Source organism: Falco biarmicus, chromosome 4 (assembly GCF_023638135.1).
Source record: "Falco biarmicus isolate bFalBia1 chromosome 4, bFalBia1.pri, whole genome shotgun sequence".
NCBI lineage: Eukaryota > Metazoa > Chordata > Aves > Falconiformes > Falconidae > Falco > Falco biarmicus.
In genome coordinates this window covers 69,445,811-69,462,907 of record NC_079291.1, presented here as the reverse complement: position 1 = coordinate 69,462,907, position 17,097 = coordinate 69,445,811, and the positions used below count along the sequence as shown (strand labels likewise).

General features: G+C 35.1%; 1 protein-coding gene across 4 annotated transcripts in view; it reads left to right on the top strand.

The window, feature by feature from the left end:
- PARN (poly(A)-specific ribonuclease) overlaps positions 1–16,540 on the top strand; it is a 60,360-nt gene extending 43,820 nt beyond the window's left edge. For all 4 annotated transcript variants that reach the window (XM_056335485.1, XM_056335486.1, XM_056335490.1 and 1 more), the window contains exons 22-24: positions 7,257–7,446; positions 14,229–14,422; positions 15,594–16,540. In XM_056335485.1, the coding sequence (XP_056191460.1) occupies positions 7,257–7,446; positions 14,229–14,422; positions 15,594–15,646 (437 nt within the window). In that variant the 3' untranslated portion in view covers positions 15,647–16,540. The remainder of the gene's footprint in view (positions 1–7,256; positions 7,447–14,228; positions 14,423–15,593) is intronic.
- The last annotated feature ends 557 nt before the right edge of the window (positions 16,541–17,097 follow it).

Here is a 17,097-nt window from a genome sequence, read left to right as displayed (position 1 = left end):
AAATGGCATTTTAGATGACAACGTAATAGTTGTAATAATTGTAGTAAAGGTATAATCACCTTGTATGTGTGTGCTTTTGCATTATTTTCATACATTTTGGATTTTTAAAAAACATACGTTACCTTAAAACTGAACATAGTTTTTCAAAAGATTGTAAAGATGTCATACGTGCCTGTATGCTATGTAAGGACTTGAGTGAAATGGTTTCAGTAGGAAGACTTCAGCAGTTATCTGTAGGTTTTGCACTCCTTGTGGGTGCTAATGGTTATCAAAATGGAAAAGTTAAAGATTTAGTTTTATTTGGGATGCCTTTTTAGATGAGGGGGACAGTATCAACACACTTATTTGATACAGTAGTGAGTATGTTAATCCTGACAATGGGGTGCAATCATTTCTCTAGAAAATTTATCTGATGGATGAACTCTTTACCTGGATAGCTCTTTCTGAAGCACCCAACATGTGGAGCATTAATAGGCACTTTGGTTAAAAATGTCTGTATTAGTCTTGAGCAGTCTTCTGGACAGTGCTGCCATGGGGATGTCTCCAAATTCAGTTCACTAGTTCATGTTCTGAAGTTTTTAACAAGTGTCAGAAATGTCATCAGGTTTTACAGGATTGTGCTTCCTGCAACTGCTCAGCCTTAGCTGAAATGTTTAGTTTGCTGGTATTAAAATATAGCTCGTGGTTTGTGCCACTCTTAATCCTTCATGGTTACATAAAGGGGGTTGACTCCCCACTCCAACAGGGAGCTCTCACTGCTTTTCTTTTGCTGGTTCTGTGTCCAGAAAAATAATAAAGAAACATTCCTGCTTGTTCAGTGAGGTGAACCGGCTTATCAGCAGGTCAATAAAACCCACAAACACTGTAAAGGAGGGCACAGGACCAGGTGGCTTGGAGCTGGGGCTAAAGAACAAGATTCTCCCATTTGGTAACAAGTGTTAGATTAAATCGGCTGTCTAGCCAGACCATGGGTTCAGATTCCTTCTGAAAAGTCTTTCAGATCTGAGCTTTCTCTGCTTTGAGTAATAATAGACATTGAGACCTCCTATCTGACTAGAAAGGAAATGTTCCATACACTTTACATTTTTCATTTGTAGATTAACAATCTGAACACTTTACTAGTACTGCTGGAAATTACAATTCTCCAGTGTTGATTTGAAAGCATTTCTGTACTAGTAAATGCAGGCAATTGAGATATGGTGAGTTTCTACTTGCGTTGTTCAGGAGTCTTGACCATAACAAGAAAATGAATTGCTGGTTGATATGTTTTAGTCATTTTTACAGTGGAACCAGTGGTATAAATCATAATGTAGGTATTTTACAACTTTTGGCATTACTGATGCAGAATTAGGAGGGCCAATTACAGACTTGCCTTCAGGCACCTGCAGCCTTTTTTCTTATCAGTTAAAAAAAATCCCAACACCAAAACAAATAAACAAACAAAAAAATTTCAAAAAAACACCAGTACCCCTGTAAGTTTGAATACAGTAATTTTTTTTCTTAATATACCATTGGAAGTCTTCTGACTACCTTTTAATTTGATTTGGATTTTTTTAAAATGAGTTGATACATTTCACAGCTTTTGTTTCAATTACTGAGGTATGTAAACAGTATTTTGAATTTTTCTAAGTGATGCTGGGATCCAAAATTACACTGTATTACAGGTTTTAATTAAAATTCACTTACAATTTTTTTTTTACTGGTAAAAACGTTTAACCATGTGGAAGTCTGAGCCTAATTATTTATCTCCTGACCTCAGAGCACACCTAGACTTTCCCCTCATGATGCTTCAGTGCAGGATGATCTCAGAGAATCTTTCATGGAATCTTGATACTTTGTTTTATGTAAGTCTCAGATTTTGGAATATATTTAAAAAAAATAAACTGCAGTGAGTTTTTTTCTTCTCTTTAACTTTTCTTGAGGACAAGGATATCAAGAAGCACGTTGATGTAGTGTCACTTCATTCAGCAATGCTGGGCCAGTCTGCTGTAGTTGCCTTGACATGTGCAAAAGGGTTTTGGTGCAGCAGCGCAGCTATTACGGAAAATGGAAAGCAAGCAATCAGGATTTCTGTAGCTGAATTAGCAGTTATTTTTTTACTCCTTTCAGTCACAACTGAAATATGTTTGACTCTATTAGATGTAAAACTGTGCAGAATACTTATCCTGAAAAGTTTTATCTACTTTCAACATAAGGTTTCATCTCAATAAAAGCTTTAAGCAAAGGGTATGCAGAGTACATCCAACTCAACAGAATAGCTGCCTTGTTAGTGTGGGTTCATGACCAAGGCTCTAAAGAGTCCTGTCTGTCGTGTAGGTGTCTTACTCTGCTAAATTAATGAGGCCTTAGATCAGTTTTGACAGTAGCAGTGTTGATAGATTTACTCTCCTAAAACTCCACTGTGCTGTTCAGCTGATTGGTGATGAGTTGGTGTGAGCATTCCAGATTAAAAGAATTAAAAACCTCCAAAAGCCTAAGAAAAACCAAACCACCAAAAAAATCCCCAACACTTTAAAAGCAGGATTTAAGGAAAAGTTCAGATTTTTCTGTTGAAATACAAATTAATTTGAATCCTCTGACCTGGTGACCATCAAAAGTAACACAGTTTAGATAACTTTTTTTGTAACCACACTTGAGAAAATGGTCTAATCCACTACCTTCAGTTGTTTTTTTAAAATTGTTCTTTTGTCAGGACTAAGAGTAACATACTATGTTAGGGCAGTTATTCCCAGGATCACTTCTTCCCTGCTAAAGAAACATACATGTTTTGTAGTCTTCTAGATTCTGCTACGTGCCAGTGAAATTTTGAAAATCACTGAATAATACAATAAAGTAGCCAGCTAGTTTAGAACTTCATTCACTCTGTGTACTGGAAGAGAAGAGAGTACAAACACTGTGAGATTGAATCTGCGCTGTGTTTCTGTATATGAATGAGTGCCATTCATAATTAACTCTGTTACTACATGGACTTACTACAGAAGGAGAAGGAGTTGGTATAGCCTGCCTCCTTCCTAATCCTAAAGATTGCTCATGGTTTTAAAAACTGTTCATTTGGTGTGGTGGGCACGGAGGAAAAGCTGTCCCAATGCTGTCCTTGTTCTTTACAAGGACATTCTTTAGTTTGGCTTTCAAACCAGACCATTTTAAGAAAAAAAATAATGGTAATGGAGTATTTTTTTATCATATGTTTTTGTTTGCTTGTTTGGGATGTGCTGGTTGTCTTGGAGATGGACCAAGGTTTCATTTCCCCAAGTCATCTTGTAGTACTACATAGACCAGCACATGGTTCCAGCCCCACTGCCAGCTCTGCTCCCTTGTTTTAGGCAAGGGATGGCCAAAGATCTAGTGAACGGGTGTGAGATTGAGAACTAATTAGTTTGCATGTATAGATGGAGCAAAAAGGTTGTGATTGGAACAGGTTTGAGAATAAACTGCTTTGACACTAAAGAAAAATACATTTGGGAAGGACTATTCTACATGAAAAAAAAAAAAGCCAAAAAAACCCAAATCAAACCTGGGATAAAGAACCAAAATGGATAATAGGATGTGGCTTGGTTAAATTGGGGAAAACCCAGAGAAAACAGGAAACAGTGAGTTAAATATTGAAGAATGTTTAGTGTTGCGATAGATGGCAAGACTGATACAAGTTAGACACACCCAGAAAAGACTGAACTGGGAAAAATACAAATTGGAGGGGCGAATATGTGACCAGAAATCAGCAGAAATGTTGACTAATTATTGAGAATTCTGTCAAGTTCATGCATCTTTTCCTCAGAGAAGCTAACAGAGAGTGTGCCCAATGCTTTTTATATTGAATCAACACTAGCAACTATCAGTAACTTCCATAATTCTAGTGGGAGAGGCTGGAGAAATGCATTTAAAGTTTCTGGTTCAACTATTTAGTCATATGTATAACAGTGTGATGTACCTCGCAGCAGAAATTGCCGGGGTATGCTTAAAGGCCTGAAAAATGCATATAGGCTAAAAAAAGAATATTAATATTGGAATGCCAATTTCACTAATATGTAACATAATGTAGGTGAGTTATGCATTGAAAAGTCTATGGCTATGTGATCACATACTATTTATTTTGGATTTGTGGCTTCTCTGGGGATATGTTAATACATTTGCTGTGTAGGAAACCAACCGTGATAGAATGCTTTCTGTAGTGGACAGTTTAATTCCGTTTAGGTTAGTTTGAGACACCCTCTGGTTTGGGGTTGGAGTCTTTTCTCCTGCTTTCTGTTTATAAAATAGGCACATAGCACTGCTGCTTCAGCTCATGAGCTTTACTTTGAAATACTGAATAATGCCATGATGCAAAAAAGAGCACATGCAAACTTTTGCTTTTTTAAATGCAGCATGAATAGCCCTAGGAGTCAATAAATAAGGCTGTGGAACTATATGATGAGTAATGAGAATAAAATGTTGAAATTACTGAATTAGCTACTCACTAATTGAATGCTGTCAATCCACCTGAGGCAGCAGTCCTGTGTTCTACGTAGATGATCAGATAAGATTAATGCAGCATCTGTATAGAGGTCACTTTAAGTCTTCACTTAAAGGTGAATTTTTACTTTACCATTTCATAAACTTGAGTGTTTAGTATTGCAGCCTTAATCTCTGTAGTTCTGTGTATTTATTGTGTTTATATATTGTGGGGGTTTTACCTACACAGATCATTTATTTGTCTGTTTATTAAGAGGCTTAATATTGTCAGTGGCCATCTGTCAGGATTTTGTTCTGCGTAAATGCAAGGACTTGATGAAAGAGTATCTTTTTACACATTCCTCTTGCATCACTTGACAGCCAGTCTGTTTAATAGCTTGCCTCATAACTAGGGAAGATGCCATCCTCTAAAATGCTTTTCCTAAAATAGGGTGCAATTAATGTTACTCTACTGTAAGACAGAAACTTAACTTTATGACTGCAACTAGTGTAATGAAATGTAGCTATTTGGTGTTGGTTACTAGGTCAGGTTTCTCACAGAAAGATTTGTCTTCTCATGATTTAAATAAATAAGTAAACAAACTCCCTAAATTCCCTTTTTGTTAGAATTTGTTAGGATTGTTAGAGTTTACAAAGTATTCTAGCAATGCATTTCTTCTGTTGGCAATGCAGAGTGATGTAAATGTGTTTGCTTTGTTTGGCAATATGGACTGCATTCATCAAAAAAGCATCAGAGAAAATGTATTTTAAACTTTTACAGGGAGCTGCTTTTCAGTTCAAGACCATGCAAGATTGATTTATCTGTATGGCTCCTTAGATTTTTCCGTATGCCTTCATTTCAGTTGTTCAATGCATGAAATGATATATTCAGCATATAAATTTTATATTAACTATGTATAGAGATAGTTGTATATGCAGGTATTTGTGTATTTATGTGTAATATGAATGGGTTGGTATAAAATACAGGCCTTATTTCAAGGAAGCACAGTTGTCTTTGTTCAAAAATATTAACTCTTACACAGAAGTTATTTTAAAATTACCTTCAGGCTGCATAAGGATGATTCCTCCCACCCCCATTAAATACAGGCCAGGTTTTTCAGCGAGAGCCATAACTTTGGCTCTTAGTTTCTGGCAAAAGGAATAATGTGAAATGGTTATTGTGTTTTAACAAATCACTATTTATCAGATGATCCATGGTAACTATGTGCATGATTTTAGCTAGTAAAAACATGCTTGAGTGAACTAAACAAATTTTACCCTGAGGAATGTCGGCTTGCATGCAGTAAGTGTTATTAATTCATTCATGATGCCTGCACCATAGCTTCATGGGCAATAAATATGCTCCTAGTTCTTATAAACAGATCCTGTAACTTCACAGCTCAGCCCAAATATAAGGGGTGCGAAAGGAAGTATGCATAACATCTCTTTGGTTAGTGCAACAATCTCATGAGGCTGTTGATCATAATTGCTGGTATCTATTCTTGGGATTAAAATTAAATACCTGATGCTGTTGCCTAGTTTTACTAAATTTGAAAAACTTTGCAGCAGCAGCATCTATGTGCTGTGACGGGTATTGTAGGTAATTCATTTCACAGTAGCATAGCCAATATGCAGAATGGATGCTCTGTTCTGAAAAAGGGGGGGAAAATAATATTCACTTATCTTCCTCACCTTTTTTGAATTGTGATGTTGGAACTTGCTTGGACTAGATGTAATACCGAATATCTGTATTCAAGGTGACAACACTTCAGCTAAATCAGAAGTTTGGATATGCATCTGAAATATCTACAAAAAGATTACAAGTAGTAAAATCAGAATTTTGTCTTCATTACAATTACGGTATTTCGAAATGTGTAGCCCAAATATATGAAAAACATGTATGTTTGTTTGGGGTTTTTAAATATATATTTAAACTGATTTACTGGTTGGTTTACAATACTTTTTTTCAGTGAGTTACACTGAAAACAGCAGAGGACACCACTGACAGTCAGTTTAATTTGCTGAATCATCTGTTATAGTGATGGCTTCAGGCCAGAGCTTGGCTTGCAGACTAGAGGCTGAGAGCTGTGAAGATGCTGGGACTTGAAGGAACGTTGGTAAATTTTTGCTGAGTGAAGGCAGTGGAAGGTTTTTCTTTATTTTCGAGGTGATTCTAATTTTGCATGGACAGAAATCCTTCTACCTTGAACTCGCAGTCTTTTTTAGTTAAATGGAGACCAGACATTAGAAAGATCCAAGCACAGAACAGCTGGATATTAGCTGAGTGCTGCTTCCATGGATATCTTGTGCAACCAAAAATGCAGCTCAAATAAGCTTATGTTTCACAGCAATCAAATAGAGTTTTGGCAGAGGCTTTGCAAATGTCGTCTTTTCCTGGCAGACTTGCAAAATAAACCTGCTGGGTTAAGTTATGAGACTAAAAGGGGAAAAAATCCAGGAAATCTTTTCTTGCCAACAAGCGATCTGGAAGAGGGCTGCAACTGAAGAATTGATGGTTTCTAATTTAAAAGAAAAGTCTTAAGTAGATTTAACCCTTTTTGTATGAAGCCTGACTCTGAGAAGAGTTTTGAATATCTAATTCAAATGTGAATTTAGGAGAGTACAATTTTTTTTTTAATTTTCTTTATTTTCTGTCTCCCCCCCCCCCCCCCCCCCCCCCCAAATCATTATCAATAGAACTAGAAGTTGTTTATATGAACAGAGCAAGTAGTTCACTGCCTTCTGCTTTTCAAAGTCAGTTATTTCAGGAGAGGGCATGCTGTCATTTAACGGTGTTTTGTATATAACATCACTCTTCTTCTCCATAGCTGTAAACACCAGCAGATATGCTGAAAGTTATAGGATCCAGACATATGCAGAATATGTTGAGAAAAAACATGAAGAAAAACAGGCAAAGAGAAAATGTACAGAAGATAGTTGGAAGGAGATGGAGAGAAAGCAGTTAAAAACTCAATGCACACCTTATGTTTCCCAGAGTCGATACTACTGTGTTAACAGGTGAGACTTTTCTTGCATTGCCAACTCTTGTATTTTTATTGAATTTTTATTAGAAGTCTAGCAATTTTCAGGTAGTTCTTCACCAATGGATTACTTTTTTCCTGTACATATTTCTTTGGATATAAATCAGTAGTGGTATATCAGCTGTCACAAGATCATAGCTAAAGGAGCAGAGGGCGTTCCATCACAAATGTGATTAGACAAATTTCTAAGATACTGGGATCCTGAGGGCAGGTCAGATCACAGTTTCGGAGCTTGATGTAGCAGTACCATTTCTTATAACCAAAATAAAATAATTGTTTTCTTAGTTTGACACCTCTGAATAGCTTGTGTTATCTGGAAACTTAGCTGTCATTTTATACCCCTGTAAAGGCTGTATTGGGTTTTGGATGACTTTCCGTGGTAATACTTTCCATGCCACAGAGGAGGGTATAAATTACAATCTTGAACAGTCCTGATGAAATCGTTCTTATGTTTCAGAAACAAGAAGGCAAATGATGATACTTGCATGGCTTTAAACTTTTGAAATAAAACCTGAAATGGGTTTTAGTTCATTATTTAAGGACAACAATAAGTCAGGAGATGCCAGTTTTGATTCTGGTATGTTGTATCCTGTAGTAGGTGTATTTGCTGTGTGTATTTGTTGTTCCATTTTTACCCTCTCATATTAATGATGGCTTTTAGATACGATGGTAACAGGAGGCTTCGTAGTCATCTGTGTAGCTGTGAATAGGAAGGGTCTTTTAGTGTTAATGTATTTTTGTATATTTTAATGAAAATATAAAATATTTTAAAATAACACGTAATTATCCTATCACGTTACTGCCATTTTTTTCTTCCACTACCCCCTCCCCCAGAGTCTATAAATTCGGCATAAAAAGGTGATGTTTTGGGGGTTTGTTGTTTGTTTATTTGGAGGAGTTTTTTTGATTTGTTGGTTTTGGTTGTTTTGGGTTTTTTTCCTGGTTAGTCAGAACAAATGAGGTGGTCATAAAACGAACACTGAGGTCTTCCTGCTTTTTCTTTCTTGGGAATGCTATTATAAGTCCTCTCTCTCATTACATCTTCTGATAAATGCTATCAGTCATGTAATAAATATACTAAACTTGTTCTGTTCTTCTGACTTAACATGAGCTTGTGATTTGCCTACTTCGCAAAATTAAATGCAGGTGTGTATTTTGGCTGGCAGTCAGATGTTCATGGCTTTCGTCATGGTGGGAATTCTAAATGTGCTAGACACAAGTTTGATTCCAAAAAAACCTATGGAGGAACCTGGTGATAAAATCCTTATCAAATGAAACTAGTTTAATTGAATTAGTTTACTTAGGAAGACTTGGAATTGTATGCTGTGAAGAGATGAGGAGCTCTAAAGATTGTCCTGATGCTAGTTTACACGTGGCTAAGGTTTAGGTCTATAATTAAGTCTATTACTTAGTCTGAAAATACATACCACATCTTGAGTCTACTGCAAAGAAATACTGAGTCCTAGTTTTATTTCTACTAAGGGAAGTATCTCTTCTGGATGGATGTTGGCTTTGGGGTATCTGACAGATTCTAGACAGGTGGTTAGAGTGGCAGCTTATGGTTTGAACCATAGACAACTTCTTCTTTTAACACATACTTCAGAAAACAGTAAATATGGAACACTGATTTGTCATCTCCTGAAGAAGTTTAAGGACTACCACAAATGTATAATTTGGAAAATTGCTGAATAAAATTTTCCATGAATTCTTTCCTTAAAATTATGATACACCACAATGAGTTATATGCCTAAGCACTTAATCTCCTTGAAAATTTTTAATCTATTTTTTCTAGTGTTGTAAAATTCCACAAAAAGCACCCTTGTTTTCAGATGATCAACACTTTGATAGTCTTGGATAGCAGCCTTTATTTTGTTGATAGAACTTTTTTGTAACTGATGTTACATGAATTTTTGTTCTCTCATTCCATTAATAAAGTGATTTGGTTCTGTCCCAAATTCTCATTCATGCAGGTCTTTTGACATGTTTTTGTTAATAATATTTTTATTTGTTACTAGTTAGTGTGTTCTCTTGTCAGCTAATCTTTTGTAAATGTTTCCTTTTAAGTGTAATTTGGTTAGGTATAACGTGGAACTGCAAACCTTGTGGTCTTTCAGTTCACTCCAGGTGAACACTTTCCTTTTGTTTCCAAAGATATCTCCGAAATATTTATTTATATTCTTGTATATCATATATAACCATTTTAATATAAAATATAAATATTTATATAAAGCATTCAGGACAAATATATATGTGTGCAGGTATATGTGTGTATATTTGTCCAGATTAATTTGAATCATATATAATGGAGCCGTCAATACTGTGATGTATCTAGCAGCTGATCACTTAGAATAGTTTTGTGTTACTACATCCATTATTTATTTATTTTTTAACAAGCTTGCTGCATCAGTTTCTGTCAGGCAGCACAGTTGCAGAATAGCTGTTGCTCTCCGTGATGGCAATATATCCTGAATTTTTCATTCAGTAATGAAGTTGTTGGGTGTTTCTTGTAAGGAACTTTTGTCTTAAACTGACAGATTGAGAAGTATGTACCAAAGGTTCTTTAATTCCTGTCCTACTAAAAAACCTACAGTCTCATATTATAGAGGAACTACTCTACAGAAAATATAGTATAGTAGCAGTCACAAGGTAAAATCACTTGTAATTAATATATATCCCTTGCATATAACTTCTACTGTTAGATATCAAAACTGATTTTAATGGAAATATGCCTGATCATTAATGTCAGGTAGAGAAGTAGAGGAGAAACTGATGCATATGACAAAACTTCAAGCAGTTAGTAAGATCTGCTTCTTTAAAGCCGTTCGCTATTCAGAACGCACTTTTGAAACAGATGAATCATGGCCTCTTGTGTATTACACAGTACTGGCTGTGTTGTGCTAGCAAATAACTGCCTGCCAGCCAGCTCTGCTGTGACTGTTAAATGCATGGATTTAAGATCTTTTCTTTAGCAAAATAGTGTTAAACCACAGGATGAAAAATCAAATAGAGTAATAGAGTATGTTCTATGTACAATTGGGTATCCTGCTCTACTTGTACTTATGTATTCTAATTTTCCTGGTCATCATCTAGGAATTAGTAAAATAGAATAAGGTCAATAGCAGAAGACTTGCATTAGTATGAAGTACAGGAAAGCGATATGCCATTTTGCCTTACACATTTTCTAGCTAAAACCAGGTCTGCTGCATCTTCTGTCAAGTCAGGGTGCTGTTTGTAGCACTGCTTCCTTGAATTTCTTTATTTTGCGGAAGATTATCTTATTTTTGAAATGTTCATGGATTTCCTCTGATGATTCTTTTGTGTTTTTTACAGAAATGGTCGTTTATAGTGGTTCATTACTAAATAAAGGATAAGAATTGGGAAAAGCTGAGTCATTAAAGATATGGAGAATAAATATTGCAAGAAAATTATTATGGTATTCCAGTATTATAGTGTTATTTCAGGTGATTTCACCTGCTGTTAAGCTGAAATGACTGATTGTTGTGTTGGGTCATAAACTACTCCCCTCCCTCCAGTGTTTTTCTAAGTGGAGAGAGAACACAGGATTGTTTTTGTTTAAATGAAACTTAATTGAAGTTGGAGGTCTGTATATATCCAGGCCAATTCAATATGCTCTATTGTGATGGAAGTAAGTGATCCTTTTGTAAGTTGGACATGCTTTTCCAGAACATTTCCAAAACAAAATGTTTAATGCTACTTTGTCATAATTTTTTTCCTACCTCTTGCCCCCCCCCCCCCCCCCCCCCCCCCCCCCCAGTTGCTGATTTTTCAAAATAATTGCCATAGTACTAATTGGATTGCTGCTATTTATTAGCTGAAATGATGTCACAAACTTCATGGGCAGTTTAATCAGATGGAATCTGTGCTCTTTCTGGCAGTAGAGCGATATAGAAGTCCTCTACATCCTGTTGATGCGTTAAACTGTGTTTAGTACTGATGTTCCTAGTCATACTGCTGGAATTTAACAAAAAAACTGTATTCTTCTGTGATCAGGATTGTACTGAATAGGAATAGAAATCATAAATAAAATCTAGGGTTTTGTGTTTATACCACCTTTCTCCCTTGGCATTCATCCTTGTCAGGTTTGCCTGTGGGCTGGCGTTAAAATAGGTCAACAGAAGGGAGAGGTCAGGGGAAAAGGACTAGTGGAAACTGCTGTCATTGAAGAGGCTTAGAACCCCGCCTACCATCGTCACTGACTGTTGTGAAAGCTATATTGTGTTCACTAAGTAGATTTGCCAACTGGCAATGTATGATAGGTTTTTCTTGTGGTGGGGTGTTTTGGGTCTCTGCTGCTGCCCACCCCCTGCCCACCCCAACCTTGGCTAGTAATTTTATTTTAAAAGTTAGAGCAATCTGCATTTCAATATACAAAAGAAATTTCAGAACCTCTTTAACTATATTAATTTAAAAAATAATTATTATTGCCTGGGTGACTGTTGTACATGTGTGTTTTGAAACCTAAGTGCAATATTTGTTAATGGAAGATATAAGTCTGTGTCTCTAAATGGCTCAGGTATCCACACAGTTGAGGACCCTACACAAGTATGTCTGAATGGCCAGTTATTAATAGCTGTTAGTCTGTACTGTTCTTCCACTTCGTTTAGTTGTCTCTCAACAGAGTAAGGAAATTGAGACAGAAATATGGACATACTCCAAAATAGTTGGTGCAATTAGAAAACTGAACTTTGCTCTGAGTAGTGCTCTAACTTGTATATGCAACCATAGTGATTTGCTAGAATTACTAAGTGAATAAATGACATTTCTTATTTTAGGTCCAAGAAGAATAAGACAAAATCAACCCATATCTGTCTATAATCCATGCAATCAATGAATGAATGTAGAATAAAATTAGTATTCTTGGGAGAAAGCAAGAAGTCAAAAGTTCTTGATTATAAAATATATTTTGGACTTCGTGCTGCCAGTCTTTCGGTGGGTTTTTTTCCCCTTGAGGTTATCTGCAGAAAGAACATAAGGCCTAAAATTAATTTCTACTTTGTTCTTTGGTACACAGCTAAATGTGCAGTGAAGGTCAAGAACTTGTTTCTCTTTATTTGCAATAACTTCTCAAGAGTTTTAAGTTGAAAAAAATGAAATTCATCCATAAGACCTACAATGAGTGCAAGTTCCCTTCTAAGAGCCAAGTGCTCATGATATGTCTAAGAAATCCTGGGATCATAATTTATGGCTCCTGAGTTTTTATTCCTTATGTATTTTTCAGAATAATTTTCCCAAAAGTATATTTCTTACAATCTTTTCTAAACAATGGGTTTTTTTTTAAAAAAGAGTAGTTTCTCATTTTCTAAATCCTTTTTTCTTCACTAGAGCTTTTTTCTTTCTCAACCTAGTTTTTGCCTGTTTGACAATATTGACGTGTTGATGGTAGTTGCAGTGTGACTCAAAATGATGCTTTGTAAGAAATCATGCAAGAAGGCCTTCTGTGTGTGAATGTTTGGAGGAAAAGCCAGCTATTCATCAAAGTAAATGGTGTTTGTGCTCCTGAAGTGGCAGTAAGAGCATGAGGTGTAATCATATGTTTTATGTTTGTTTATTGCCTTTGGACATCCCAGAGAGGTCTGTTTTAAATTGCAAAATGTTCAGCTGAAAAAATTCCATTTCAAAACCCAAACTATACAGCCAAATTTAACAGTCCTTTAGCTGAAACCTTATTGAAACACCATAAATCCCAGCTATTGTTGATTAGAAAGGAAAAAAAGAAAAGCTTATAAAGCTTTGTTCTATAAACCTGTATTAATTTTTATGTAAATAAGAAATAGAACATGGCTTAGATGCATACAGCCATTTTGTGTAGTTCTTGATGAAAAACTAAAGGTTTGTAAATCTAAAACTTCCTTTTTTTTTAACTTGGTTGTTCTAATGGAGAACTAAAATGGAAATTTAAGTAGCTGACTTTCACATATCTAGAAGTTTGTAATGGGAACTATTTTTTTAATTAGCCCCTTTGCTACTCCATTCTTTCTTATATTCATGCTAATTTAAATATTGTCATTTGTATTTCAAGGAAACTTAACAATAGCATTCCAGTTGAATGAAAATCTATGCAGCGTTACTTCAATGTATGCTAGATGAAATGGAACTCCTAAGTTCATCTTCATACTGTATTAGTCAGGCTTCATTCAAATACTACCTATGAAATGAGTGTGCAATATTTTGTGGTTTTTATTTTACCAGTCTGTTGGATGGTAGTACTCTTCACTTTAAGGCGTGATTTAAAGTTTGTCATATGGAGCTTGATGGTTTTCTCTACCTTTATGTTACAGAAATGCTTTTAGAATTGCTTATAGTTCCAGGAGAGAAGATCAAGTTAGCATGTAGAACCTTTCAATATCAGGATGTGGTTTTGAGGCTTAACAGTTGTGTATAACTTGGTGTCTATCGAGAATGCTTTACAAGAGCTTTCGTAACTAAGAGAATAAAAATTAAAACTAAGCAGGGATATAGAACAGCTTTAGAGTTGAGTGATCTCATCAGAATAGCAGCTAAGCCTGAGCCATCTGTAGGACAAAGAATGAATGCCTTCATGTATGTAAGGTTGTGTTAATAGATGATTTATGGAATTTTATAGTTAAGTCCTCTTCCAAATAATGTAAATTCATGGTACACCACTTCCTACAGTTTATTCTACTACATTCATAAGCATTTATTAGATGCACAACAACTAGTACCTATGTAATAATTTTTCTTGACTTGTTCATAATTATTATTTCATGTACATTTCAGTTTTACAGGTACCAGTACAGTGGGAAAGAGAAGCATGAGTCCTATTCAGGAGGAAACTGGTTCTGATGATATGGAAGAGGGAGAAAGCCAAAGTCCAGAATATGATCAGACTCAGTCCTGTGCAGAGTCCTTGCCAGATGGTAAAAAGAGAGCCAAAAAGTTCAAAAAGATCAAGACAGAACAAGTTCCAGCAGGTAAGCACAGTGTGTGTGCATGGTTTTCTTTTCTGTTTGGAACTACCCTAAGCCTGAACAGAATTGAAGTTTTCTTGAATGTCTTAACTTACTGCAAAGTAACTTATAACAGTGACTTACCCTATTACATTCATAGAAGTTCAGGAAAGTTATTTAAACTGATGATTGCATCATACAAAAATTGTAAAAAAACCAAAAAAAACCAAACAAAAAACCCCAAACAAACATAAAAAAAACCCAAACCACAAAACAGAAGATAGGCAAGTGGCAGTCAGATGACTATGTTTCACCTGGTATTTTTGCTGCATTGTGTGAGTTATTGCACCTTTGGTCACATGAATTTAAATCTCAAAGTATTTTTATTGATCTATTTTTTATTCCATTTCAAGTTGTTAGTAATTTATTTTAGAAATTTATTAGACTATATTAAAAGTATTCATATCTTAATTATTGGTCATCTGGAGCACTGCCTGTATATTAACAGGTAAAACTTCATTTCAGTATCTGCTTTAACCACTTTTATCCAGAAAGTGGTATTGTATACCAAGCATTCTTTCTCCTGATTTGGTGAAGTAAAATATTTCTTAGCTGTTTTCAAAAGCTGTGCTTGGAAATTGCTTTCTTTTTGTAGTTCAGTAGGGCAATTGGGCCATGCAAGCATATGCAAAATGACAAGACTGTCTACTGTAATTTCGAGTATAAAATTAATCCTCTGTATTTGGCATTATGGAAATGTACATTATTGGTATTAGTGTAATTCATCTTTCTTCTCCAATTAATTTGGGCTGGAAATATTCTTCAGTGTCTCAACTGCCTTAAACAAGAATAACTGCAAGTGCACTTGGGAAAACTGTTATTTAACTTTATCATCACAATTACTGTAAAAACAAAATTGCATGGATAAAAATTACTCATTAACTGCAAAATATATTAGTTACTATTAGGGTAAGAAAATTGATGTTGCTTTTTTTAAGTGCCTACTTAAACAGTCTTTTGGTTTCCCTTTGTAACTATTGGCTTGCCAGTAATGTATCTAGAGCCTTGCTCTAGAGGAGAAACTATGTCTTTGTATGCTCTGAAAGAATAAAAAGATTCTTGATTTGATTTTTATTCCTTTCAGTGTTTGTATATTGAAGTCTTCAATATACTGTTCCATGACTCTGTCTTTTAGGAAGCCTCACAACTAGTTCCACTGGAATTTTTGAAGTCCCTGAAACATGGTAGGAAACAACTGCCTTAACAAGTGGAACTGATTGAAAGCAGTTGCAAGAATACACCTCTTGGAAGCCATACTTTATTTAAATAAAGTGGTGTTAACAAAGCAGTATGTGTCCTGAAAATCAGTTTAATTATTTTAAACTGTTTATTGAACAGTCACTGTCAATTTTACTTGTGTGTATATTAACTAGTATATGATTCGTTGTTGATCATGTGAAATACTTGCTGTCGTAAATGATGTTAGATTTAAGAAGCAAGACTAAATGCATTTTGGTCACCTACTTTGGCATGCTGGCTATGAAATGTACAAAAAGAACTGGCACTCTTAAGACTTTGTGCTAGGCTGTTTGCTGTGCTAGAGGGGAGTTACTACAAATCTCCTAATTTTTAGCTATTTTTTCAGGCAATATCAATATGCTGTCAGCATTCTTAAAACAGGTAGAACTGCATCTTCGCCTGTTGCTTTTTACCAATTACTTTATCTGGAAATCTTCTTTAGTTTTCCATTCTGTATCCCCCACACCCTGTGCAGCCAGTATTTATCTAAATACCAACTTCACATGTAGCTTACCCTTTCAAGAACCTGTAACTTACAAGTTTCTCAAACATTAATTTCCTGGTTGGAGGTAGCTTTTCTTTGTTTTCACATCTTATTGCTGTTTTCACTCTTATGTCTTGATCTGTTTCTTCCCTCCTCCTTCCCCAGCTTGTGGGGTTTTTGTAAAAATGTTTTTGGTACCTGTGACAAACCTGCTAACTGCACCAGCCCTTTATTTGTTTAAAAAATTATCTGCATTGGTAGATTTCAGAAAATGTTTGATATTTAACATTTTTGTATCATGGAAATAAAAAAAAAATGTATTTCCATAAAAATGAAAATTAAAAAAATTTTCTTAGGAACTGGTTTGGGTTTTATTTATTAGCTTCTGAAATGTTTTTAGGGAGCTCTTCTCTTTTGTTTTTTTGTTTTGTTTTGTTTTTTCTTTTCTTTCCTCACAATAGAACAATGTATTTGTCAGCCTGTGATTAGCAGACCCTTTTGGTCCATGAACTATTTTCAAGATATTTGTGAAACATAACCAAGAAAATCAAGCCTGTTGTTATTAAATTTAAATTGCTCTGTGTTGCCATTGGAGGGAGGCAAAAAAAAAAGTTCTACAAATTAGCAAGTTCAAAACCAGTGCTGTGGAAGAGTGGAATATTTTGAAGAAAGCTTCATCATATTGTTTTTATATTAGAGTGGGAACCACTGTTATTTAAACAATACAATAACCTGTCTGAAGGTATGACAATATTTGTTGTTTTTTAAATGATTGTGAGAGCTATCTTGAACTTGCATTGCAAAGGAAAAACATAATTTAAAGTTGTTAAATGTGAAATGTTTTATTTCTATCCTTGGATTACTACCAGAAGTAGTATAATTAAGTTGTGTTTTTTTTTTAATAACAGCCATATCC